This window comes from Fringilla coelebs (assembly GCF_963513975.1).
Source record: "Fringilla coelebs genome assembly, chromosome: 32".
NCBI classification, from domain to species: domain Eukaryota; kingdom Metazoa; phylum Chordata; class Aves; order Passeriformes; family Fringillidae; genus Fringilla; species Fringilla coelebs.
The window spans coordinates 1,415,932-1,441,477 of NC_140058.1; the positions used below are offsets into that span (position 1 = coordinate 1,415,932).

Below are 25,546 nucleotides of genomic sequence, written 5' to 3' on the forward strand. Positions count from 1 at the left end.
CTCGCTGTGGGACCCCCAAAACCCTACAGACCCCCCCCCCACCCACTCCCATCCCGGGCCTGGACACCCCCAAACCCCCTCGCACCCCCAAATCCCCCCCCCCCCCGAGTCCCGCGGAGCCCCCCCGCACCCCAAATTTGGACCCCCCCTCAAAACCACAGCATCACCCCCCGAGGGGGGATCCTCGCGACCCCCAACACCCCAAACCCCCCCTCCCCCAAATTTGAGCCCCCCCAAAAAAAACCCCCCCGGATCCCCCCCACATTCCGGGCGGCGCCGCCGCTTTTTTCCCACTCCCGTTTTGGGGCCGAAGGTGGGAATTTGGGAATTTTGGCACCGGGCACCCCCCGCCCACCCCCCCCACCCCCCCCGCTCCCGGTGCCGCCCCCGCCCGGGGCCGCGGGAGCCGGAGCCGGTCGGGGCGGCCGGGCCGGCACCGCCCTGGCGCCGGGAGGGGCCCCCAAAACCGGCGAGGGGGCCCCAAAACCGGCGAGGGGGCCCCAAAAAAAAACCCCAAAACCGGGAGGAAACACCCCAAAACTGAGCCCACCCCCCCCAAAAAAAAGCGAGGTCACCCCCGCCCCACACTTGGGGGGCACCGCGGACATGGGGGATCCCCCCGCACTCTCCGTAGGGTTTGGGGATCCCCCCCCCGGTACCCCCCGGGACCCCTCGTGGCGGTGCCGCCACCTCCGGTAGCGGCGACACCGCTGGCGCCGCGGGGGGGGCCGCGATTGTCGCGATTGTCGCGACCCCCCCGGTGGGGAGACGGGAGCGGGGAGCCCCTCAAACCCTCCCCGGTGCCCCCCCGGTGCCCCCCCGGTGCCCCCCCGGTGCCCCCCGGTGTTTACCCCCAATTTTTGGGCCGGTTCCACCCGATTCCCTTTGAAGTCGCCCCGTTGTCGTGACGACGCTGATGTCACGACCGGGCGGGGCCTCGTGGGTCCCACATGGCGCCGGCGGAGCCCCGGGGACATCGGGGACACCGGAGCGGCCGCCACCGGGCACGGCCGGCGACGGTGACACCGGGGGGGGGGACACCGGGGGGCAGGGGGACACGAGGGTCGCGACAGCTCGGCGACAGGAGGGGGGTCCTGGAGGGGACAGCGAGGGGACGCTGGGGACGTGGCACGGGGCTGGCGTTGGGGACAGGCGGCAGGGCCGTGTCCCGGTGTGGTGGTGGCACCGGGGGTGTCCCCGGTTTGTGTCCCGTGTCCCCAAGCCCGTCCCGGTGCCACCGTCCCCCCCCCCCCCTCAGTGTCCCCTCAGTGTCCCCATCACATCTCCACTGGCACGGGACCCCCCTGGACCCCCCCCAAAACATCTGGAGACCTCCACAAACACCTGGAACCCCCCTGGACCCTCCCCAAAACATCTGGAGACCCCCAAAAACATCTGGAGACCCCCCCCAAACATCTGGAACCCCCCTGGACCTCCCCAAAACACCTGGAGACCCCCAAAAACACCTGGAGACCCAAAAAAACCACCTGAAACACCTGGAGAACCCCCCCAAACATCTGGAACCCCCCTGGACCTCCCCCAAAAACACCTGGAGACTCCCAGAAACATCTGGAGACCCCCCCCCAAACACCTGGAGCCCACCTGGACCCCCCCAAAACACCACGAGACCCCCTTGGACCCTCCCCCAGGAACACCTGGAGACCCCCCTGAACCCCCCCCAAACATCTGGAACCACCCCAAAACCACCTGGAGACCCCCCTGGAGACCCCCAAAATCACCTGGACCCCCCCCAAACCCACCTGGAGACCCCCAAAACTACCTGGAGACCCCCCTTGGACCCCCCTAAAACACCTGGAGCCCCCCCAAAACCACCTGGAGACCCTCCCAAACACTTTGAGACCCCCCCTGGACCCCCAAAACATCTGGAGCCCCCCTGGAGCCCCCCAAATCCCTCGAGACCCCCTTGGAGCCCCCCCAAACCACCTGGAGCCCCCAAAACCGCCTGGAGACCCCCAAAACCCACCTGGAGACTCCCCTGGAGTGCCCCCAAAATACCTCGAGACCCCCTGGAGCCCCCTAAAACACCTGGAGACCCCCCCCCAAACACCCGGAGCTCCCCCAAAACCACCTGGAGACCCCCAAAACCCACCTGGAGACCCCCCTGGACTCCCCAAACCCCTCGAGACCCCCTTGGACTCCCCCCAAAACCACCTGGAGCCCCCCCCAAACACCTGGAGCCCCCCCAAAACCACCTTGAGACCCCCCTGGAGCCCCCCAAAACCACCTGGAGCCCCCCCAAAACCACCTGGAGACCCCATGGAGCCCCCCAAAACCCACCTGGACTCCCCAAACCACCTGGAGCCCCTCATGGAGCCCCCCAAAACCACCTGGAGACCCCACCCAAACACCTGGAGACCCCCCTGGACCCCCCCAAACCACCTCGAGACCCCCCTGGAGCCCCCCAAAACCACCTGGAGACCCCCCAAACACCTGGAGCCCCCCCAAAACCACCTGGAGGACCCCTCTGGACCCCCCCCAAACTACCTGGAACCCCCCCAAAACCACCTCGAGACCCCCATGGAGCCCCCCAAAACCACCTGGAGACCCCCAAAACCACCTGGAGACCCCCCCAGCCCCCTTGGATCCCCCAAACCCACTTGGAGCCCCCCCAGACCCCCCCAAAACCACCTGGAGCCCCCCCAAAACCACCTGGAGACCCCCATGGAGCCCCCCAAAACCACCTGGAGACCCCCCTGGAGCCCCCCAAAACCGCCTGGAGACCCCCCTGGAGCCCCCAAAACCACCTGGAGCCCCCCCAAAACCACCTGGAGACCCCCCTGGAGCCCCCCAAAACCACCTGGACCTCCCCCAAACCACCTGGACCCCCCCAAACCCACCTGGAGCCCCCCCCAGCCCCCTCCCCCAAACCCCCCTGGATCCCCCCCCCCACCTGTGACCCCTCCCCTCCCCCACCTTTCCCACAGGTGACCCCGCCAGCGTCGCGCGACCACCGCGGGATCCTCACCTGTGAAAAAAGGGGGGGGAGGGTGGAGGGGATCCCCCCATCGACCCTCCCCCCTCCCAACCCGCGCGGGGGGGGAGGGGAGGATCCCAGGAGGGGGTGGGGGGTGTCCGAACCGCCCCTCCCCCACCCCGCTGCCGCCCGCCGGGGTTCCTGGCTTTGGGATTTTTTACTTTTTTCAACCCAAAATCACATTGCCAGGGATTTCCAACGGGCCCCAGCCCCCACCGCCTATTTGGGGAGGGGGCTTCGGTTTTTTTTTGGGGTGGGGGAGGGGGTTTTTGGGGTGGGGGAGGGGTTTATTTTGATTTTTTAAATTTTTTTTAATTTTTTTGGGGGGTTCTGGGGGGCAGGCTTAGCCCACCTGTGAACAGAGTCCAGCAGCGCCGTGTTCACAGTGGCTAAGTTCCGCCCCCCGACCCCCGAGACGACCCCTCCCCAAAATTCCAAAAAATTCATTAAAAAATTCAAATTAAAATTCAAATTTTTACCCCCTTTTCCCCCCAAAAAAACCCCCCAAAAAAATCCGAATTTTCGCCCTAAAAATCCACAACGTCGATGGAAAAGCGGGACCCCCCCCCCCGAATCACCCCAAAATTTTTGGGGGATCCCTCCTCATTTTTTGGGACCCCGCCCCCGGTGCCCGCTGAGCTGATTTGCAGTGATTTGCATAAACTGGCTCAGTTCAGCAGGAACAGGGGTCGGGCCCCCGCGCCCCAAAAAAAAAACCCAAAAAAACCCCAAAAAAAAAAAAAAAATCCCCCGGGGGGGTCCCCGATTCCCGCCGAGACCCCTCCCAAAATAAAATAAATGAAATTAAAATTTGTGTGTTGGTTGTTGAGGTCAGAGCGAGGCCGAATCCTCCCTGAAAGGGATTTTGGGGGGGATTTGGGGTTTTTTTGGGGGATTTGGGTTTTTTTGGGTAGAATTTGGGTTTTTTGGGGGGCGATTTGGGGTTTATGGGGGGAAATTTGGGGTTATTTTGGGGGGATTTGGGGGAATTTGGGTTTTTTTGGGGGGAATTTCAATTTTGGGGTTTTTTTTGGGGGGGAATTTCGGTTTTTTAGGTGGGAATTGGGGTTTTTGGGGGGGAATTTGGGATTTTTTGGTTTTCTTGGGGGGGAATTTGGGATTTTTGGGGGGATTTGGGTTTTTTTGGGGTTTTTTGGGGAATTTGGTTTTTTTTTAGGGGGATTTGGGTCTTTTGGGGGAATTTGGGGGTTTTGGGGGGATTTTGGGGGGGGATTTGGATTTTTTGGGGGGAATTTGGGTTTTTTAGGGGGGATTTGGGTTTTTTTTGGGGGGAATTTGGATTTTTTGGGGGAATTTGGGTTTTTTTAGGGGGGATTCAGGGTTTTTTGCAGGGAATTTGGGTTTTTTTGGGGGGGATTTGGGTTTTTTGGGGAAAATTAGGGGGGTTTTGGGGGTAATTTGGGACTTTTGGGGGAATTTGGGGTTTTTGGGGGGGGAATTTGGGGTTTTTGGGGGGAATTTTGGTTTTTTAGAGGGGATTTGGGTTTTTTTGGGGGTGAATTTGGGGTTTTTGGGGGGAATTTGGGGTTTTTAAGGGGAATTTGGGGTTTTGGGGAATTTTGAGGGGGAATTTGGATTTTTTGGGGGGAATTTTGGTTTTTTAGGGGGGAATTTGGGGTTTTTTTTGGGGGAATTTGGGGTTTTTAAGGGGAATTTGGGTTTTGTGGGTTTATTTTGGGGTGGATTTTTGGTTTTTTGGGGGAAATTTGGGGGTTTTGGCGGGATTTGAGTTTTTTTAGGGGGAATTTGGGTTTTTTGGGGGTAATTCGGGGTTTTTTGGGGGGAATTTGGTTTTTAGGGGGATTTGGGTTTTTTGGTATTTTAGGGGGAATTTGGGGTTTTTAAGGGGAATTTGGGGGTTTTGGGGGAATTTGTTTTTTTGGGGATTTTTAAGGGGAAATTGGGGTTTTTTGGGGGGAATTTGGGATTGTTTGGGGGGATTTGGGGTTTTTTGGGGTGATTTGGGGGTTTTGGGGGGGATTTGAGTTTTTTGTGGGGGAATTTGGGATTTTTGGGTTTTTAAGGGGAATTTGAGTTTTTTGTGGGGGAATTTGGGATTTTTGGGGTTTTTAAGGGAATTTCAGTTTTTTTGGGGGGAATTTGGGGTTTTTGGGTTTTTTAAGGGGAATTTGAGTTTTTTGTGGGGAATTGGGATTTTTGGGGTTTTAAAGGGAATTTGGGTTTTTTGTGGGGAATTGGGATTTTTGGGGGTTTTTTTGGGGGTAATTTGTTTTTTTTTTGGGAGGAATTTGGGTTTTGGGTTTTTTAAGGAGAATTTGAGTTTTTTGTGGTGGAATTTGGATTTTTTGGTTTTTTTTGGGGGGGTTTCACCGTTTTTCTCCCTCCCCTCCCTTTTCCGGTGCCGGGCGAGCCCCGGCGGCTCCGGGTGAGTCACGGGAGGATTTTTGGGGGGGTCCGGGGGGGGCCCCGCCCCACGAGAGGCCCCGGGAGGGGGAGGGGGAGGGGGAGGGGGAGGGGAGGATCGGCGCGCAGCCCCTCCCCCAACCGTTCCCTGTTTGGTTTCCCAAAATAAACCCGGCGGCGCCGATTCCAGGGAATTTCCCTGACGTCATCGAGGGCGGGCTTCCCTGTTTGTTTCCCAAAATAAACCCGGCGGCGCCGATTCCAGGGAATTTCCCTGACGTCATCGAGGGCGGGGGCTTCCCCAGGCGGCGGCCACGCCCTCCTGGCGGCCACACCCATGGTGGGGGGAGGGGAGGCGCCACACGTGGATTGGCCCCGCCCGGAAAAAGGGCGCGGCGCCTTTAAGGGGTGGCCACGCCCACCACGCGTTCCTATTGGCTGGTGTGGCGACAGGCGCGGGGCGGGGCCAGCTGTCAGTCAGAGCGTGGATGGCCAATCAGAGTGGGTGGGGGCGGGGCTATAGAAAGGGGCGGGGCTTAGGGGTTCATTCATGCGGTGGGGAGGCGGCGGGAAAAGGGGGAGGGGCGGGAGCGGCCCGGGACCACCGGGAACCCCCCGAGACCCCCGGGAAGCCCCCGGGGGCACCCCCAGACCCACCGAGAGCACCCCCAGACCCACTGAGACCCCCAAGAGCACCCCCAGACCCACCGAGAGCACCCCCAGACCCCCAAGAGCACCCCCAGACCCACCAGGATCCCCCCCAGAGCACCCCCAGACCCACTGAGACCCCCCCAAGAGCACCCCCAGACCCACTGAAAGCACCCCCAAACCAACCAGGATCCCCCCCAGAGCACCCCCAGACCCATTTAGACCCCCGAGAGCACCCCCAGACCCACCAGGATCCCCCCAGAACAGCCCAGACCCCCCCAAGAGCACCCCCAGACCCCCCAAGAGCACCCCCAGACCCACTGAGACCCCCCCGAGAGCACCCCCAGACCCATTTAGACCCCCGAGAGCACCCCCAGACCCACCAGGATCCCCCCGAGAGCACCCCCAGATCCACCAGGATCCCCCTTAGAGCACCCCCAGACCCACCGGGACACCCCCGAGAGCACCCCCAGACCCATTTAGACCCCCCAGAGCACCCCCAGACCCACCAGGATCCCCCCCAGAGCACCCCCAGATCCACCAGGATCCCCCTTAGAGCACCCCCAGACCCACCGGGACACCCCCGAGAGCACCCCCAGACCCATTTAGACCCCCGAGAGCACCCCCAGACCCACCAGGATCCCCCCGAGAGCACCCCCAGATCCACCAGGATCCCCCTTAGAGCACCCCCAGACCCACCGGGACACCCCCGAGAGCACCCCCAGACCCATTTAGACCCCCCAGAGCACCCCCAGACCCACCAGGATCCCCCCCAGAGCACCCCCAGACCCACCAGGACACCCCCGAGAGCACCCCCAGACCCCCCAGAGCATCCCCAGACCCACTGAGACCCCCGAGAGCACCCCCAGACCCACCAGGATCCCCCCAGAGCAGCCCCAGACCCACCAGGACCCCCTCGAGGGCACCCCCAGACCCACCGAGAGCACCCCCAGACCCACTGAGAGCACCCCCAGACCCATTTAGACCCCCAAGAGCACCCCCAGACCCACCAGGATCCCCCCGAGAGCACCCCCAGACCCCCTGAGACCCCCGAGAGCACCCCCAGACCCACCAGGATCCCCCCAGAGCACCCCCAGACCCACTGAGACCCCCCAGAGCACCCCCAGACCCACTGAGACCCCCAAGAGCACCCCCAGACCCACCAGGATCCCCCCAGAGCACCCCCAGACCCATTTAGACCCCCGAGGGCAACCCCAGACCCACTGAGAGCACCCCCAGACCCATTTAGACCCCCAAGAGCACCCCCAGACCCATTTAGACCCCCCAAGACCCCCTGAGACCCCCAAGCCCCTCCCCAGGATCCTCTCAAACACCCCCAGAATCCCCAAAACCCCCCTGAAGACCCCGGGATCCCCCCCAATATGAGACAGGGGAACCCCCTTGGGCACCCAGAGACCCCCGAGGACCTTTGACCCCCCCCCAAAATCGCCCCCTCCCCAAAAATCCCCTCCAGGATCTCCCCAATCCCTTCTGGACCCCCCCAAAAAATCAAACAGGGGGGCAGGACAGAAAAAAAATCATTTTTATTATTTATGGGGAGGGGGCTGGGAGGATCCTGGACACCCCCAGACCCTCGTGGGGCTCACAGGGGGGGTCAGGGGTCGTTTTTGGGGGGTTCAGGGGTCGTTCCTGGGGTTTTTGGGGGGTTCAGGGGTCGTTCCTCGGGGTTTTGGGGGGTTCAGGGGTCGTTCCTGGGGGTTTTGGGGGGTTCAGGGGTCGTTCCTGGGGGTTTTGGGGGGTTCAGGGGTCGGTCCCGGAGTTTTTGGGGGGTTCAGGGGTCGTTCCTGGGGGTTTTGGGGGGTTCAGGGCCCATTCTTGGGGGTTTTTGGGGGTTCAGGGTCCGTTTTTGAGGGGTTCAGGGGTCGTTCCTGGGGGTTTTGGGGGTTCAGGGGTCGTTCCTGGGGGTTTTTGGGGGTTCAGAGCCCATTCTTGGGGGTTTTTGGGGGTTCAGGGCCCATTCCTGGGGGTTTTTGGGGGGTTCAGGGGTCGTTCCTGGGGGTTTTTGGGGGGTTCAGGGCCCATTCTTGGGGGTTTTGAGGGGTTCAGGGCCCATTCTTGGGGGTTTTGAGGGGTTCAGGGCCCGTTCCTGGGGGTTTTTGGGGGTTCAGGGGTCGTTCCTGGGGGGTTTTTGGGGTCTTCAGGGGTCGTTCCTGGGGGTTTTGGGGGTTCAGGGGTCGTTCCTGGGGGGTTTTTGGGGTCTTCAGGGGTCGTTCCTGGGGGTTTTTAGGGGTTCAGGGATCGTTCCTGGGGGTTTTGGGGCCTTCAGGGCCCATTCCTGGGGGTTTAGGGGTCGTTCTTGGGGGGTTTTGGGGGGGTTCAGGGCCCATTCCTGACGGTTTTGGGGGTTCAGAGCCCATTCCTGGGGGTTTTTGGGGGGGTTCAGGGCCCGTTCTTGGGTGTTTTGGGGGTTCAGGGGTCGTTCCTGAGGGTTTTAGGGGTTCAGGGGTCATTCCCAGGGGGTTTTGAGGGGTTCAGGGGTCGTTCCTGGGGGGTTTTGGGGGTTCAGGGGTCGTTCCTGGGGGTTTTGGGGGGTTCAGGGGTCGTTCCTGGGGGGTTTTTGGGGGGTTCAGGGCCCATTCTTGGGGGTTTTTGGGGGGTTCAGGGCTCATTCTTGGGGTTTTTGGGGGGTTCAGGGCCCGTTCTTGGGGGTTTTGGGGTTTCAGGGCCCATTCTTGGGGGTTTTGGGGTGTTCAGGGGTCGTTCCTGGGGGTTTTGGGGGTTCAGGGCCCGTTCTTGGGGGTTTTGGGGGTTCAGGGGTCGTTCCTGGGGGTTTTGGGGTGTTCAGGGCCCATTCCTGGGGGTTTTTGGGGGGTTCAGGGGTCGTTCCTGACGGTTTTGGGGTGTTCAAGGGTCATTCCTGGGGGTTTTTGGGGGTTCAGGGGTCGTTCCTGGGGATTTTGGGGGGTTCAGGGATCGTTCCTGGGGGGTTTTGGGGGTGTTCAGGGCCCATTCTTGGGGGTTTTGGGGGTTCAGGGCCCATTCTTGGGGGTTTTGGGGTGTTCAGGGCCCATTCCTGGGGTTTTTGGGGGGTTCAGGGCCCATTCTTGGGGGTTTTGAGGGGTTCAGGGGTCGTTCCTGGGGGTTTTGGGGGTTCAGGGGTCGTTCCTGGGGGTTTTGGGGGGTTCAGGGGTCGTTCCTGGGGGTTTTTGAGGGGTTCAGGGCTCATTCTTGGGGGTTTAGGGGTCGTTCTTGGGGGGTTTTGGGGGGGTTCAGGGCCCATTCCTGACGGTTTTGGGGGTTCAGAGCCCATTCCTGGGGGTTTTTGGGGGGTTCAGGGCCCATTCTTGGGGGTTTTGGGGGGTTCAGGTCTCACTCCCCGGGTTTTTTGGGGGTTCTGGGCCCATTCCCGGGTGTTCTGGGGGTTCAGGGCCCGTTCCTGGGGGTTCTGAGGGGTTCAGGGCTCTCTCCCCGGGTGTTTTGGGGGTTCAGGGCTCATTCCCGGGCAGTTTTGGGGCCTTCAGGGGTCGTTCCTGGGGGTTTTGAGGGGTTCAGGGCCCATTCTTGGGGGTCCTGAGGGGTTCAGGTCTCGCTCCCCGGGTGTTTTTGGGGTTCAGGGTTGCTCCCCGGGGGTTCAGGTCTCGCTCCCCGGGTGTTTTTGGGGTTCAGGCCCGTCCCGGGGGTTCATCCGCGGCCCTTCCCGGCCCCGTCCTTGTCCTTGCCGCCCTTGGGCGCCGTCACCACCGCCAACTTCTTGGGCAGCGCTCCCTGCGCCCTCTGCACCGCCTCCCGCTCGATCCTCAGCCGGATCCCCACCTCCAGCCGCTGCCAGAGCACCGGGGAGGGGTCGGGGGGGGGGCACGGTGGGACCCCCGCCAGACCGACCCCCCCTCAGACCGACCCCTCCTCAGACCCGACCCCTCCTCAGGGACCCCTCCTCACCTTCTTCAGCTTCTGCTGCTGGATCACCCGCAGCTTCTTGGGGGCGATGGTGCGGCCTGCGGGGAGCGAGGCTGCCGTGAGACCCCCGGGATCCCCCCCCGGGTCTTTACCGGGACCCCCCCCCCCCGGTCCAACCGGGGCCTCCCTCACAGCCCCGGCGCCTGAGGCCTCCTGAGGAATCCGCGGAGGGATCCCCCGGAGCGGCCTGGGCGCCGTTCCCGTGGTCGTGGGAGTCGCCGTACCTCCTTTCCGTGGGCCCCGAGTGCTCCGGGACGCCGCCGCCGCCGCCGCTTTGGGGCGCTTGGCCGCGGCCTTGGGGCGGCCCTGCGCCATGGCGGCCGTGAGGGAGCGCGGGGCATGCTGGGATACACCGGGGCGGAAGTGCCGCAAGGGGTGCTGGGATATACCGGGGCATTGCTGCCGCAAGGGGTGCTGGGATATACCGGGGCATTGCTGCCGCAAAGGGTGCTGGGATATACCGGGGCGGAACTGCCGCGAGGGGTGATGGGATATACCGGGGCATTGCTGCCGCAAAGGGTGCTGGGATATACCGAGGCAATGCTGCCGCAAAGGGTGCCGGGATATACCGAGGCAATGCTGCCGCAAGGGGTGCTGGGATATACCGAGGCAATGCTGCCGCAAAGGGTGCCGGGATATACCGAGGCGATGCTGCCGCAAGGGGTGCTGGGATATACCGGGGCATTGCTACCGCAAAGCCTGCTGGGATATACCGGGGCAATGCTGCCGCAAGGGGTGCTGGGATACACCGGGGCATTGCTGCCGCAAAGGGTGCCGGCATATACCGAGGCAGGGCTGCCGCAAAGGCTGCCGGGATATACCGGGGCGTTACTGCCCCTGGACCCCCCCCCAGAGTGCCCAAAGCCCCCCAGGACCCCCCCAAGCCCCACGGCCCCGGGATCGCCCCCGACCCCTCCGAGGTCGCCCCGCCGTTGGGGAAGCTCCGTCCGTGGCGGGGGCACCGGGGGTCGCTGCAGAGGGTCCCGAGTGCGGGGTCATGGGGCGGGGGGGGGTCACGGCAGCACCGGAGCGGTTTTGTGGAGAAAACGGCGGAATTTGGGCGAGAAAAGGGGAGGAAGAGGTGGGGAATGGGAGCGGGGGGAGGACACGGAAGCCCCGTCAGAATGGGGAGACCCCCCCCCCCCCCCCGGAAAAAGCGGGACCGGGGGTCGCACCGAGCTCCCCCCTGCCGCCCCCTGCCCAGCACGTGGCAAGGCCGGGGGCGGGGGTTAAACCCCCGGTGTGTCCCCCCGAGCCCTCCGGAACTCTCCTTGTCCCCGTCCCCCCCGTCCCCTCCGTGTCCCCCCACCGCTCTCCCGCGCGCGCCGCCCCGCGCCGCCTCTCACATGGGCGCCGCCATCTTGCGCCGCTCACGTGACCACGGCGGCCGCGCAGGGTCAGAAAACCTCCGCCCTCCGCTCCGAATCGCCACCCCGCGGCATCGCCGGCCGGCGGCGCGGGGAGGCACCGATCCCGCCCTACCCGTCCCGCGGGGCGCGGTGCGCCAGCACCCCGCACCTTTTCCCCGCGCTCCCCACGCCTTCCCCGCGCCTTCCCCGCTCGTTTTCCGCCTCTCCCGCCCGTTCAACCCCGCGCGGTCGGCGGGCGGCGCGGGTGGACGATTCGGCGCTCGGCTGGTCGCGCAGGCGCGGGCGGCGCGCTCGGCGCTCGGCCGGTCGCGCCTGCCGCACAATGAATGGCCGCTGAGCGCGGCGGCCCCGGCAGCGGCTCCGGCAGCGGCCGCGGCCCCAGCGCAGCGCCCCCGGCCCCCGGTAAGGCACGGACCGCCCCGCCCGCCCCGAACCGGCCCCGTGCCCCTCGCACCGCCTCCCCGCTGCTCCGCTTCCCTCCTCCACCGGGCCCGGTAAACCCCCCCCGCCCGTTCCCCCGGGCCTGCGGCGCCTCCCGCCCCCCCCCGCCGCGCCGGGGATCCCCCGGTTCCCCCGGGGTGACGCCGCCGCCGCCGCTGCTGCCGGGAATGGGGGGCGCTGTGTCCGTGCCCCCCCCCCACCCCAGTGTGGGGATTGGGTTCCCCCCTCCCCCCCCCCCCATTGCGGACCCCCCTGGGTTGGGGGTTTTGGGACCCCCCCCCCCAAATTTGGGGTCCCCCCGGTGTCACCCCGGAGGGCTCGGGGGTCCCGTCCCTCCCCTGCTGGGCACGGGGGGGCTCCGCTGTCCCCAGCCCAGGGAGGGGGGGGTCCCTTTGGGTGACCCCCACCCCCCCCCCCGTGTTTTGGGGTCTCTCTGCTCCTCCCCCTCCCCCAGCTGGGGGATTCACCGACCCCCCCCCAAAATTTGGGGACCCCCCCCCCCATTTCCCCTCTGGGGTCTCCCCATGCCCCCCCCCCCCAGTCCCAGCTCAGGCTCGGGGAGGGGAGGGGGGAAGGGGTGTCCCCAAAATGTCCCCAACGCCCCCCGTGCTGTCCCCCATTGTCCCCAACGCCCCCCCAGTGTCCCCCCAATGTCCCCAACTCCCCCTCTGACCCCCCCAGTGTCCCCCCAATGTCCCCAACTCCCCTCTCTGACCCCCCCAGTGTCCCCCCAATGTCCCCAACCCCCATCTGTCCCTGCTGTCCCCCCACACCCCAGCTCCCCCCATTGTCCCCAATCCCCCCAATGTCCCCAACACCCCCGTTGCCCCACAGTGTCCCCCCAATGTCCCCTCATTGTCCCTGTTGTCCCCAACGCCCCACAATGTCCCCAACACCCCCGTTGCCCCCCAAAGTCCCCTCAGTGTCCCCCCAATGTCCCCAGAACCCCCTCTGTGTCCCTGCAGGTCCCGATGTCCCCAACGCCCCCCGTGCTGTCCCCACTGTCCCTGTTGCCCCCCTAATGTCCCCCCAATGTCCCCAATGTCCCTAACTCCTCCCTCTGTCCCTGCTGTCCCCACTGTCCCCCAATGTCCCCCCAATGTCCCCCCAATGTCCCCAACTCTCCAGTTTTGTCCCTGCTGTCCCCACTGTCCCCCAATGTCCCCCCAATGTCCCCCCAATGTCCCCAACTCTCCAGTTTTGTCCCTGCTGTCCCCACTGTCCCCCAATGTCCCCCCAATGTCCCCCCAATGTCCCCAACTCTCCAGTTTTGTCCCTGCTGTCCCCACTGTCCCCCAATGTCCCCCCAATGTCCCCCCAATGTCCCCAACTCTCCAGTTTTGTCCCTGCAGGCCCCGCCACGGCGCAGACGCTGCAGATGGAGATCCCCAATGTCCCCCCAGTGTCCCCAATGTCCCCAACTCCTCCCTCTGTCCCTGCTGTCCCCACTGTCCCCACTGTCCCCAATGTCCCCCAATGTCCCCAACTCCCCTCTGTCCCCCAGAACCCGCCCGGCGCCCGCCATGGCGCAGACGATGGAGATCCCCAGTCCCCTCTCTGTTCCCAATGTCCCCATGGTCCCCAATGCCCCCTGTGCTGTCCCCAACTCCCCTCTCTGTCCCCGCTGTCCCCAGCTCCCCCCAATGTCCCCAATGTCCCCTCTCTCTGTCCCCCAGGCCCCGCCCGGCGCCCGCCATGGCGCAGACGCTGCAGATGGAGATCCCCAATCCCTTCTGTCCCCAGTGTCCCCCCAGTGTCTCCAATGTCCCCAATGTCCCCTGTTGTGTCCCCCCAGGCCCCGCCCGGCGCCTGCCATGGCGCAGACGCTGCAGATGGAGATCCCAATGTCCCCCCAGTGTCCCAAATGTCCCCAATGTCCTCCCAGTGTCCCCAATGTCCCCTGTTGTGTCCCCAGGCCCCGCCCGGTGCCCGCCATGGCGCAGACGCTGCAAATGGAGATCCCCAATGTCCCCAATGTCCCCAACGCCCCTCTAATGTCCCCAATGTCCCCTCTCTGTGTCCCCCCAGGCCCCGCCCGGCGCCCGCCATGGCGCAGACAATGGAGATCCCAATCCCCTTTCTGTCCCCAATGTCCCCATTGTCCCTACTGTCCCCAATGTCCCCAATCCCCTCTCTGTCCCCGCTGTCCCCAATGTCCCCAATGTCCCCTCTCTCTCTGTCCCCAGGCCCCGCCCGGCGCCCGCCATGGCGCAGACGCTGCAGATGGAGATCCCCAATGTCCCCAATGTCCCCAATGTCCCCAATGTCCTCTCTCTCTGTCCCCCAGGCCCCGCCCGGCGCCCGCCATGGCGCAGACGCTGCAGATGGAGATCCCCAATGTCCCCCCAGTGTCCCCAATGTCCCCAATGTCCCCAATCCCCTCTCTGTCCCAATCCCCTCTCTGTCCCTGCTGTCCCCAATGTCCCCAATGTCCCCTGTTGTGTCCCCCAGGCCCCGCCCGGCGCCCGCCATGGCGCAGACGCTGCAGATGGAGATCCCAATGTCCCCAGTGTCCCAATTGTCCCCTCTCTGTCCCCAGGCCCCGCCCGGCGCCCGCCATGGCGCAGACGCTGCAGATGGAGATCCCAATGTCCCCAATGTCCCCAATGTCCCCTCTCTCTCTGTCCCCAGGCCCCGCCCGGCGCCCGCCATGGCGCAGACGCTGCAGATGGAGATCCCCAATCCCTTCTGTCCCCAATGTCCCGCCAGTGTCCCCAATGTCCCCCCACTGTCCCCAACTCCCCTCTCTGTGTCCCCCCAGGCCCCGCCCGGCGCCCGCCATGGCGCAGACGCTGCAGATGGAGATCCCCAACTTCGGGAACAGCATCCTGGAGTGCCTGAACGAGCAGCGGCTGCAGGGGCTGTTCTGCGACGTCTCGGTGGTGGTGAAGGGGCACGCCTTCAAGGCGCACCGCGCCGTGCTGGCCGCCAGCAGCTCCTACTTCCGAGACCTGTTCCACAGCTCCAAGAGCGCCGTGGTGGAGCTGCCGGCCGCCGTGCAGCCCCAGAGCTTCCAGCAGATCCTCAGCTTCTGCTACACCGGCCGGCTGAGCATGAACGTGGGCGACCAGTTCCTGCTGATGTACACGGCGGGCTTCCTGCAGATCCAGGAGATCATGGAGAAGGGCACCGAGTTCTTCCTCAAGGTGGGGAGGGGGAGGGGGGGTTTGGGGGGTGGGGGGGGTGATGTTGCGTCGTGTTGTATCGTATCATATCATATCATATCGTATCATATATCATATAATATATCATATCATATAATATATCATATCATATAATATATCATATCATATACCATACCATATCATATCATATCATATCTCATATAATATCATATCATATCATATATCATATCATTTCATATCATATCATACCATATCATTTCATATCATATCATATCATATATCATATAATATCATATCATATCTCATATAATATCATATCATATATCATATCATATCTCATATAATATAATATCATATCATATCATATATCATATCATTTCATATCATATCATACCATATCATATAATATAATATCATATCATATCATATCATATATCATATCATATCATATACCATACCATTTCATATCATATCATACCATATCATATCTCATATCGTATCATATCATATCACATCATATATTATATTATATTATATTATATTATATTATATTATATTATATTATATTATATTATATTATATTATATTATATTATATTATATATCGTATATCATATATCATATCATATTGTAGCATAATTATATCATATCATGTCAGAATTATAGCACATTATATCATATCATGTCATATATCATATATCTTATATCTTATATCGTATATCACATCATATTGTAGCATAATTATATCATATCATGTCAGAATTATATCACATTATATCATATCATATGGTATCATATCATATATCATATCATATCATATATCGTATATCATATATCTTATATCTTATATCGTATATCACATCATATTGTAGCGTAATTATATCATATCATGTCAGAATTATATCACATATCATATCATATCATATCATATCATATCATATATCATATAGCATATAGCATATATCATATATCATATATCATATTGTAGCATAATTATGTCATATCATGTAATAATTATATCACATTATATCATATCATACATCATATATCATATATATCATATGTCATATGTCATATATCATCATATTGTAGCGTAATTATATCATATCATGTCATAATTATATTATAGCACATTATATCATATCACATCACATCATATATCATATATCATATAATATTGTAGCATAATTATATCATATCATAATTATATTATATCACATTATATTATATGATATATCATATATATATCATAGCATAATTATATCATATCATGTAATAATTATATTATAACACATTATATCATATCATAATTATATTATATCATATATATTATATTATATCAAATCATAGTATATCACACTATATTATATCACATTATATTATATTATGTCACAATACATTATATGACATTATATTATACTGCATTATATTTCTGATATATGATAATATACAATATCTCATAATATTAAGGCATGATTTATGCGTAATCTAATGGAAGGAGGAAATGATGAATCTGACTCCGTGTTCTTAGAAGGCTATAGGATATCATTTTATATCATATCATATTATATTGCATCAATATGTAATATATGTGTAATATAATATGGTGTGTGTGTATATATATATATAAAAAATACATATATATAACATAGTGCAATATAACAATAATAAATCAGCCTTCTAACAACACGGAGTCACCTTCATCGTTCCCCCCTCACCCTGCCCCTCCAAACCCCCCAATCCCCCTGCCCACCCTCCCAAACCCCCCAATCCCCCTGCCCACCCTCCAAACCCCCCAATCCCCCTGCCCACCCTCCAAACCCCCCAATCCCCCTGCCCGCCCTCCAAACCCCCCAATCCCCTTTCCTCCTGACCCTCCAAACCCCCCAATCCCCCTGCCCGCCCTCCAAACCCCCCAATCCCCCTGCCCACCCTCCAAACCCCCCAATCCCCCTGCCCACCCTCCAAACCCCCCAATCCCCCTGCCCGCTCTCCAAACCCCCTAATCCCCTTTCCCCCTGACCCTCCAAACCCCCCAATCCCCCCTCACTCTGCCCACCCTCCAAACTCCCCAATCCCCTTTCCCCCTGCCCACCCTCCAAACCCCCCCAATTCCCCTGCCCACCCTCCAAACCCCCCAATCCCCCTGCTCACCCTCCAAACCCCACAATCCCCTTTCCTCCTTCCCCTCCAAACCCCCCAATCCCCTTTCCCCCCGACCCCCCAATCCCCTTTCCCCCTGCCCCTCCAAACCCCCCAATCCCCCTACCCACCCTCCAAACCCCCCAATCCCCCTGCCCACCCTCCAAACCCCCCAATCCCCTTTCCCCTGACCCTCCAAACCCCCTGCCCACCCTCCCAACCCTCCAATCCCCCTGCCCACCCTCCCAATCCCCTTTCCCCTGCCCCTCCAAACCCCCCTTTCCCCTTCCTCCTCCCCTCCGCACCACCCAAACCCCACTCCCTCTCCATTTCCCCACAAAACCCGACGGGGTGTGAATTCCCCCCTTCCCTCAGGTGAGCTCTCCGAGCTGCGACTCGCAGGGGCTGCACGGGGACGAGACGCCGGGCTCGGAGCCGCAGAGCCCGGTGGCGCAGACCTCGGCGGCTCCAAACCCCCCAATCCCCCTGCCCACCCTCCAAACCCCACAATCCCCCTACCCACCCTCCAAACCCCCCAATCCCCCTGCCCACCCTCCAAACCCCCCAATCCCCCTGCCCACCCTCCAAACCCCACAATCCCCCTGCCCACCCTCCAAACCCCACAATCCCCCTGCTCACCCTCCAAACCCCACAATCCCCTTTCCTCCTTCCCCTCCAAACCCCGCAGTCCCCCTGCCCACCCTCCAAACCCCTTTCCCCTGCCCCTCCAAACCCCGCAATCCCCCTGCCCACCCTCCAAACCCCACAATCCCCTTTCCCCCTGCCCACCCTCCAAACCCCACAATCCCCCTGCCCACCCTCCAAACCCCCCATCCCCTTTCCCCTGACCCTCCAAACCCCCCAATCCCCTTTCCCCTGACCCTCCAAACCCCCTGCCCACCCTCCAAACCCTCCAATCCCCCTGCCCACCCTCCCAATCCCCTTCCCCCTGCCCCTCCAAACCCCCCTTTCCCCTTCCTCCTCCCCTCCCCACCACCCAAACCCCACTCCCTCTCCATTTCCCCACAAAACCCGACGGGGTGTGAATTCCCCCCTTCCCTCAGGTGAGCTCTCCGAGCTGCGACTCGCAGGGGCTGCACGGGGACGAGACGCCGGGCTCGGAGCCGCAGAGCCCGGTGGCGCAGACCTCGGCGGCTCCAAACCCCGCAATCCCCCTGCCCACCCTCCAAACCCCCCAATCCCCCTGCCCACCCTCCAAACCCCCCAATCCCCCTGCCCACCCTCCAAACCCCCCAATCCCCCTGCCCACCCTCCAAACCCCCCAATCCCCCTGCCCACCCTCCAAACCCCACAATCCCCCTGCCCACCCTCCAAACCCCACAATCCCCCTGCTCACCCTCCAAACCCCACAATCCCCTTTCCTCCTTCCCCTCCAAACCCCGCAGTCCCCCTGCCCACCCTCCAAACCCCTTTCCCCTGCCCCTCCAAACCCCGCAATCCCCCTGCCCACCCTCCAAACCCCACAATCCCCTTTCCCCCTGCCCACCCTCCAAACCCCACAATCCCCCTGCCCACCCTCCAAACCCCCCATCCCCTTTCCCCTGACCCTCCAAACCCCCCAATCCCCTTTCCCCTGACCCTCCAAACCCCCTGCCCACCCTCCCAACCCTCCAATCCCCCTGCCCACCCTCCCAATCCCCTTCCCCTTGCCCCTCCAAACCCCCCTTTCCCCTTCCCCCTCCCCTCCTCCCCTCCCCACCGCCCAAACCCCACATCCCCCCCTCTCCATTTCCCCACAAAACCCGACGGGGTGTGAATTCCCCCCTTCCCTCAGGTGAGCTCTCCGAGCTGCGACTCGCAGGGGCTGCACGGGGACGAGACGCCGGGCTCGGAGCCGCAGAGCCCGGTGGCGCAGACCTCGGCGGCGCAGGGCTGGCCGGCGGCGCTGCCGCTGGTCTCCCGGGTCAAGACGGAGCAGGGCGAGCCCGACGGCGTGCAGTGCACCTTCGTGGTCAAGCGCCTGTGGGACGGCGCCGCCAAGGACTCCTCCTCTTCCTCCTCCTCCTCCTCGGCCGCCGGCAACGGCAGCAGGAAGATGGCCAAGTTCTCCGAGGCGGCGCCGCGGCAGAGCGCGCCCGGTACCGGCGGTACCGGCGGAGGTGGAGGCGGAGCCACCCCGGTGCCGGTGCCCGCCCCCGTAGCGGGCACGGCGGCGGATCAGACCAGCCCCGGGGGCACGTCCAGCGCCTACACCAGCGACAGCCCCGGCTCGTTCCACAACGAGGAGGATGAGGAGGAGGACGCGGGAGAGGAAGGGTCGGACGAGCAGTACCGGCAGATCTGTAACATGTACACCATGTACAGCATGATGAACGTGGGGCCGGCAGGTATGGGGGGGTCTGGGGGAATTGGGGGGCTCTGGGGGGTCATGGGGGGCTCTGGGGAGGGTCCTGGGGGGCTCTGGGGGGCTCTGGTGTGGGAGCAGTTTGGGCAGATCTGTAACATGTACACCATGTACAGCATGATGAACGTGGGGCCTGCAGGTATGGGGGGGGTCTGGGGGGGTCCTGAGGGGATTGGGGGGCTCTGGGAAGGGTCCTGGAGGGGTCCTGGGGGGCTCTGGGGGGATTGGGGGGCTCTGGGGGTCTCTGGTGTGGGAGCAGTTTGGGCAGATCTGTAACATGTACACCATGTACAGCATGATGAACGTGGGGCCGGCAGGTATGGGGGGGATTGGGGGGGTCCTGGGGGGTCTGAGGGGATTGGGGGGCTCTGGGGAGGGTCCTGGGGGCTCTGGTGTGGGAGCAGTTCAGGCAGATCTGTAACGTGTACACCATGTACAGCATGATGAACGTGGGGCCGGCAGGTAGGGGGGGGTCCTGAGGGGATTGGGGGGGGTCCTGAGGGGATTGGGGGGCTCTGGGGAGGGTCCTGGGGGGCTCTGGTGTGGGAGCAGTTTGGGCAGATCTGTAACATGTACACCATGTACAGCGTGATGAACGTGGGGCCGGCAGGTATGGGGGGGTCTGGGGGGGTCCAGGGGGGTCTGAGGGGATTGGGGGTCTCTGGGGAGGGTCCTGGGGGGCTCTGGGGGGATTGGGGGGCTCTGGTGTGGGAGCAGTTTGGGCAGATCTGTAACATGTACACCATGTACAGCATGATGAACGTGGGGCCTGCAGGTATGGGGGGGGTCTGGGGGGGTCCTGGGGGGCTCTGGGGGGATTGGGGTGCCCTAACCCTAACTCCATCCCCACCTCCCCCTCCCCTGGCAGCGGCAGAGAAGGTGGAGCCCTGCCTGAGCAGCCCCCCACAGGTGACACCACAAAGGTGACACCACAAAGGTGACACCCCAGGGGTGTCAGGGACCCCCAGAGCCCCCTCCCCACACACACAGAGCTCCATGCCCGTGTCCCCCTCCCCTCCCAGCGGCAGAGAAGGTGGAGCCCTGCCCGAGCAGCCCCCCACAGGTGACACCACAGGTGACACCACAGATGTGACACCCCAGGGGTGTCAGGGACCCCCAGAGCCCCCTCCCCACACACGCAGAGCCCCGTGCCCACCTCCCCCTCCCCTGGCAGCGGCAGAGAAGGTGGAGCCCTGCCTGAGCAGCCCCCCACAGGTGACACCACAGGTGACACCACAGATGTGACACCCCAGGGGTGTCAGGGACCCCCAGAGCCCCCTCCCCACACACTCAGAGCCCCATCCCCGTGTCCCCCTCCCCTGGCAGCGGCAGAGAAGGTGGAGCCCTGCCCGAGCAGCCCCCCTGACCCCCAAAAGGTGACCCCACAAAGGTGACACCACAGATGTGACACCCCAGGGGTACCAGGGACCCCCAGAGCCCCCTCCCCACACACACAGAGCCCCGTGCCCACCTCCCCCTCCCCTGGCAGCGGCAGAGAAGGTGCAGCCCTGCCCAAGCAGCCCCCCACAGGTGACACCACAAAGGTGACACCACAGGGGTACCAGGGACCCCCAAATCCCCCTCCCCACACACTCAGAGCCCCATCCCCGTGTCCCCCTCCCCTGGCAGCGGCAGAGAAGGTGGAGCCCTGCCCAAGGAGCCCACCACAGGTGACACCACAGGTGACACCACAGGGGTGTCAGGGACCCCCAGAGCCCCCTCCCCACACACTCAGAGCTCCATCCCCGTGTCCCCCTCCCCTCCCAGCAGCAGAGAAGGTGGAGCCCTGCCCGAGCAGCCCCCCACAGGTGACACCACAGGTGACACCACAGATGTGACACCCCAGGGGTACCAGGGACCCCCAGAGCCCCCTCCCCACACACTCAGAGCTCCATCCCCGTGTCCCCCTCCCCTGGCAGCGGCAGAGAAGGTGGAGCCCTGCCCAAGGAGCCCCCCACAGGTGACACCACAGGTGACACCACAAAGGTGACACCACACAGGTGACACCACAGGGGTGCCGGGGACCCCCAGAGCCCCCTCCCCACACACTCAGAGCCCCATCCCCGTGTCCCCCTCCCCTCCCAGCAGCAGAGAAGGTGGAGGCCCTGCCCGAGCAGCCGCCCCCCGAGCCCCGGGCCCGCGCCCGCCTGCGGCAGGACCTGGCGTCGCTGCCGGCCGAGCTGGTGACGCAGATCGGGAACCGCTGCCACCCCAAGCTCTACGACGAGGGCGACCCCGCCGAGAAGCTGGAGCTGGTCACCGGTACTGGGACGGACTGGGAGGGGTCTCACCGGGGGCCTGGGGGGTCGGTTGGGTCTGGGGAGGGGGCGGAGGGAGGCAGGAGGCTCCCCCCGGGGTGGGGATGTGAAATTGCCCCCGCTACGTTTAAGTGGTAAAAATTTAAATGATAAAAATTTAAATGATAAAAATTTAAGGTATAAAATTGAAATGGCAAAAATTAAATTTTATTTTAGTAATTTTTTTTAATTTTTAAAATTTATTTTATGATTTAAATTGTATGCGTTGTTAAACCTCCGCTCTGTCCGAATTGCTGTAAAATTTATATTATGTTATATTATATTATATTATATTATATTATATTATATTATATTATATTATATTATATTATATTATATTATATTATATTATATTATATTATATTATATTATATTATATTATATTATATTATATTATATTATATTATATTATATTATATTAATGTTCTAGATCTCCAGATTATATCCAGGGAGGAAAGCTTGGCTCCTCCCTCTGGGCAGAGCATCTGCCAATGGGATGCTGTATATTACATTATATTATATTATATTATATTATATTATATTATATTATATTATATTATATTATATTATATTATATTATATTATATTATATTATATTATATTATATCATATCATATCATATCATATCATATCATATATCATATCATATCATACTACATTATATTCCATTATATTATATTATCTCATATCATATCACACTTCATTATACTCCATTATATTATATTAATTATCTACAGCATTCCATTGGCAGATGCTCTGCCCAGAGGGAGGAGCCGAGCATTCCTCACTGGATATAAACTGGAGATCTAGAACATTAATATAATATAATAATAACAATATAATGTAATGTAATGTAATGTTATATTATATTATATTATATTATATTATATTATATTATATTATATTATATTATATTATATTATATTATATTATATTATATTATATTATATTATATTATATTATATTATATTATATTATATTATATTATATTATATTATATTATATTATATTATATTATATTAATGTTCTAGATCTCCAGATTATATCCAGGGAGGAAATCTTGGCTCCTCCCCCTGGGCAGAGCATCTGCCAATGGGATGCTGTAGATTATAACATAACATAACATAACATAATATAATATAATATAATATAAACACTAAATATGCAAATATGCAAATCTTGCCGTGCGACCTTGGCCAAGGGATCCCACTGACCCCCCTGTCCCCCTGTCTCCCCCTGTCCCCCCCCCGACCCACCCTGATGCCCCCTGACCCCTCTGTCCCCCCTGACCCCTCTGTCCCCTTGTCCCCCTGACCCCACTGACCCCCCTGACTCCCCTGACCCCCCCTGTCCTCTGTCCCCCCCTGACCCTTCTGACCCCCCCTGACCCCCCCTGTCCCCCCTGTCCCCCTGTGACCCCCCTGTCCCCCTCTGACCCCTCTGTCCCCCATGTCCCCTCTGTCCCCTTTGTCCCCCCTAAACCCCCTGTCCCCTCTGTCCCCCCCGACCCCTTTGTCCCCTTGTCCCCCTGACCCTTCTGACCCCCCCTGACCCCCCTGTCCCCCCTGTCCCCCCCTGTCCCCTGTCCCCCGCTGTCCCCTTGTCCCCCTGACCCTTCTGACCCCTCTGTCCCCCTGTGACCCCCCTGTCCCCCTCCAACCCCTCTGTCCCCTTGTCCCTCTGACCCTTCTGACCCCCCCTGACCCCCCTTATCCCCCTGTCCCCCCCTGTCCCCCCCTGTCCCCAGGCACCAACGTGTACATCACGCGGGCGCAGCTGATGAACTGCCACGTCAGCGCGGGCACGCGGCACAAGGTGCTGCTGCGCCGCCTGCTCGCCTCCTTCTTCGACAGGTGAGCCCCCCCGGGGGTGCCCCCCGCCCCCAGAGAGGCTTTTTGGGGTTCCCAACGGGGTTTTTGGGCCCTGGCAGGAACACGCTGGCCAACAGCTGCGGGACGGGGATCCGCTCGTCCACCAACGACCCCAGCAGGAAACCGCTGGACAGCCGGGTGCTGCACGCTGTCAAATGTGAGGGGGGGGCTTGGGGGGCTTTGGGGGGGCTTGGGGGGGTGGGGGGAGCCCGGGAGGGGGGGTCAGGGTGTGGGGAGAAGGGGAGAGGGGTGGCGGGATTGGGGGGGGAAAGGGGAGAGGGGAGGAAGGGGAGAGGGGGACGCCAGGGAGGGGATGGGGGGGACAGGAGGGACCCCAGAGAGGGGACAGGAGTGACCTCAGAGAGGGGACAGACAAGGGACCCCAAAGAGGGGACAGGGGAGGACAGGAGTGACCCCAGAGAGGGGACAGGAGTGACCCCAGGAAGGGCATGGGGGGACCCCAGAGAGGGGACAGGAGGGACAGGAGTGACCCCAAAGGGGACAGGAGTGACCCCAAGAAAGAGATGGGGTTGGGGACAGGAGTGACCTTAGGGGGGGCCAAGGTGGGACCCCAGAGAGGGGACGAGGTGGGGACAGGAGTGACCCCACAGAGGGGACAGGAGTGACCCCAGGAAAGGGATGGGGTGGGGGACAGGAGTGACCCCAGGGGGACCCCAGAGAGGGGACAAGGTGGGACAGGAGTGACCCCAGAGAGGGGACAGGAGTGACCTCAGAGAGGGGACAGACAAGGGACCCCAGAGAGGGGACAGGGGAGGACAGGAGTGATCTCAGGGGGACCCCAGAGAAGGGACGAGGTGGGACAGGAGTGACCCCAAAGATGGGACAGGAGTGACTTTCAGGGAGGACATGGGGGGACCCCAAAGAGGGGACAGGACAAGGAGGGACAGGAGGGACCCCAGGGCCAAGGACCGCCCCCACCAGACTCGGGGTGCCCTGGCTGCCCCCCTGCCCCTGTCCCCAGCTCCCTGCCTCTCTCCCCCAGTCCCTGGCCACCCCCTGCCCCTCTCCTCAGCTCCATGGCTGCCCCCTGCCCCTCTCCCCTGTTCCCTGACTGCCCCCTGACCCTGTCCCCATCTCCCTGCCTGCCCCCTGACCCTGTCCCTGGGTCCCTCCCCCTCTCCCCGAATCCCTGGCTGCCCCCTGCCCCTCTCCCCAGCTCCCTGGCCTCCCCCTTACCCCTCTCCCCAGCTCTCTGACTGCCCCCTGACCCTGTCCCCAGCTCCCTGCCCCTCTCCCCGGGTCCTTGGCCTCCCCCTGCCCCTCTCCCCCAGTCCCTGGCCACCTCCTGCCCCTCTCCCTGGGTCCCTGCCCCTGTCCCCAGCTCCCTGGCCGCCCCCTGACCCTCTCCCTGGGTCCTTGGCCACCCCCTGCCCCTCTCCCCCAGTCCCTGGCCTCCTCCTGACCCTGTCCCCAGCTCCCTGCCCCTCTCCCCGGGTCCTTGGCTGCCCCCTGCCCCTCTCCCCCAGTCCCTGGCCACCTCCTGCCCCTCTCCCTGGTCCCTGCCCCTGTCCCCAGCTCCCTGCCCGCCCCCTGACCCTGTCCCCATGTCCTTGGGTGTCCCCTGCCCCTGTCCCCAGCCCCCTCCCCCTCTCCCCCATCTCCCTGTCCACCCCCTGCCCCTCTCCCCTCACTCCTGTCCGCTCCCTCCCCCTCTCCCCAAGTCCCTGCCCGCCCCCTGACCCTCTCCCCCATCTCCCTGCCCTCCCCCTGCCCCTGTCCCCAGCCCCCTGCCCCTGTCCCCAGCCCCCTCCCCATCACCCCACCCTCCCCCTGACCCTGTCCCAGCCCCCTGCCCCTCTCCCTGTGTCCCTCCCCCTGTCCCCATCTCCCTGCCTGCCCCCTGACCCTCTCCCCATCTCCCTGCCCGCCCCCTGCCCCTGTCCCCAGCGCCCTCCCCCCTGTCCCCGTGTCCACACCCTCCCCCTGACCCTGTCCCCAGCTCCTTGGCTGCCCCCTGCCCCTCTCTGGG

General features: G+C 61.0%; 2 protein-coding genes across 2 annotated transcripts; one reads left to right on the plus strand and one right to left on the minus strand.

The window, feature by feature from the left end:
• Nucleotides 1–8,992: 8,992 nt before the first annotated feature.
• On the minus strand, nt 8,993–10,299 carry LOC311164443 (leydig cell tumor 10 kDa protein). Its single transcript, XM_084223905.1, has 3 exons — nt 10,171–10,299; nt 9,929–9,984; nt 8,993–9,811 (listed from the first exon to the last, which is right to left on the minus strand). The coding sequence occupies exons 1-3, from the start codon at nt 10,259–10,261 to the stop codon at nt 9,671–9,673; spliced, it is 288 nt and encodes a 95-aa protein (XP_084080031.1). The 5' UTR covers nt 10,262–10,299; the 3' UTR covers nt 8,993–9,670.
• A 1,327-nt stretch (nt 10,300–11,626) lies between these two features.
• Nucleotides 11,627–24,773, plus strand: LOC311164402 (nucleus accumbens-associated protein 1-like; the record flags this gene model as incomplete). Its single annotated transcript, XM_084223841.1, has 7 exons — nt 11,627–11,718; nt 14,519–14,903; nt 18,819–19,371; nt 21,474–21,650; nt 23,433–23,538; nt 23,616–23,713; nt 24,766–24,773. Exons 2-7 carry the CDS (start codon nt 14,538–14,540, stop codon nt 24,771–24,773), a joined length of 1,308 nt encoding a protein of 435 aa, XP_084079967.1. The 5' UTR covers nt 11,627–11,718; nt 14,519–14,537.
• Between the last annotated feature and the right edge of the window lie 773 nt (nt 24,774–25,546).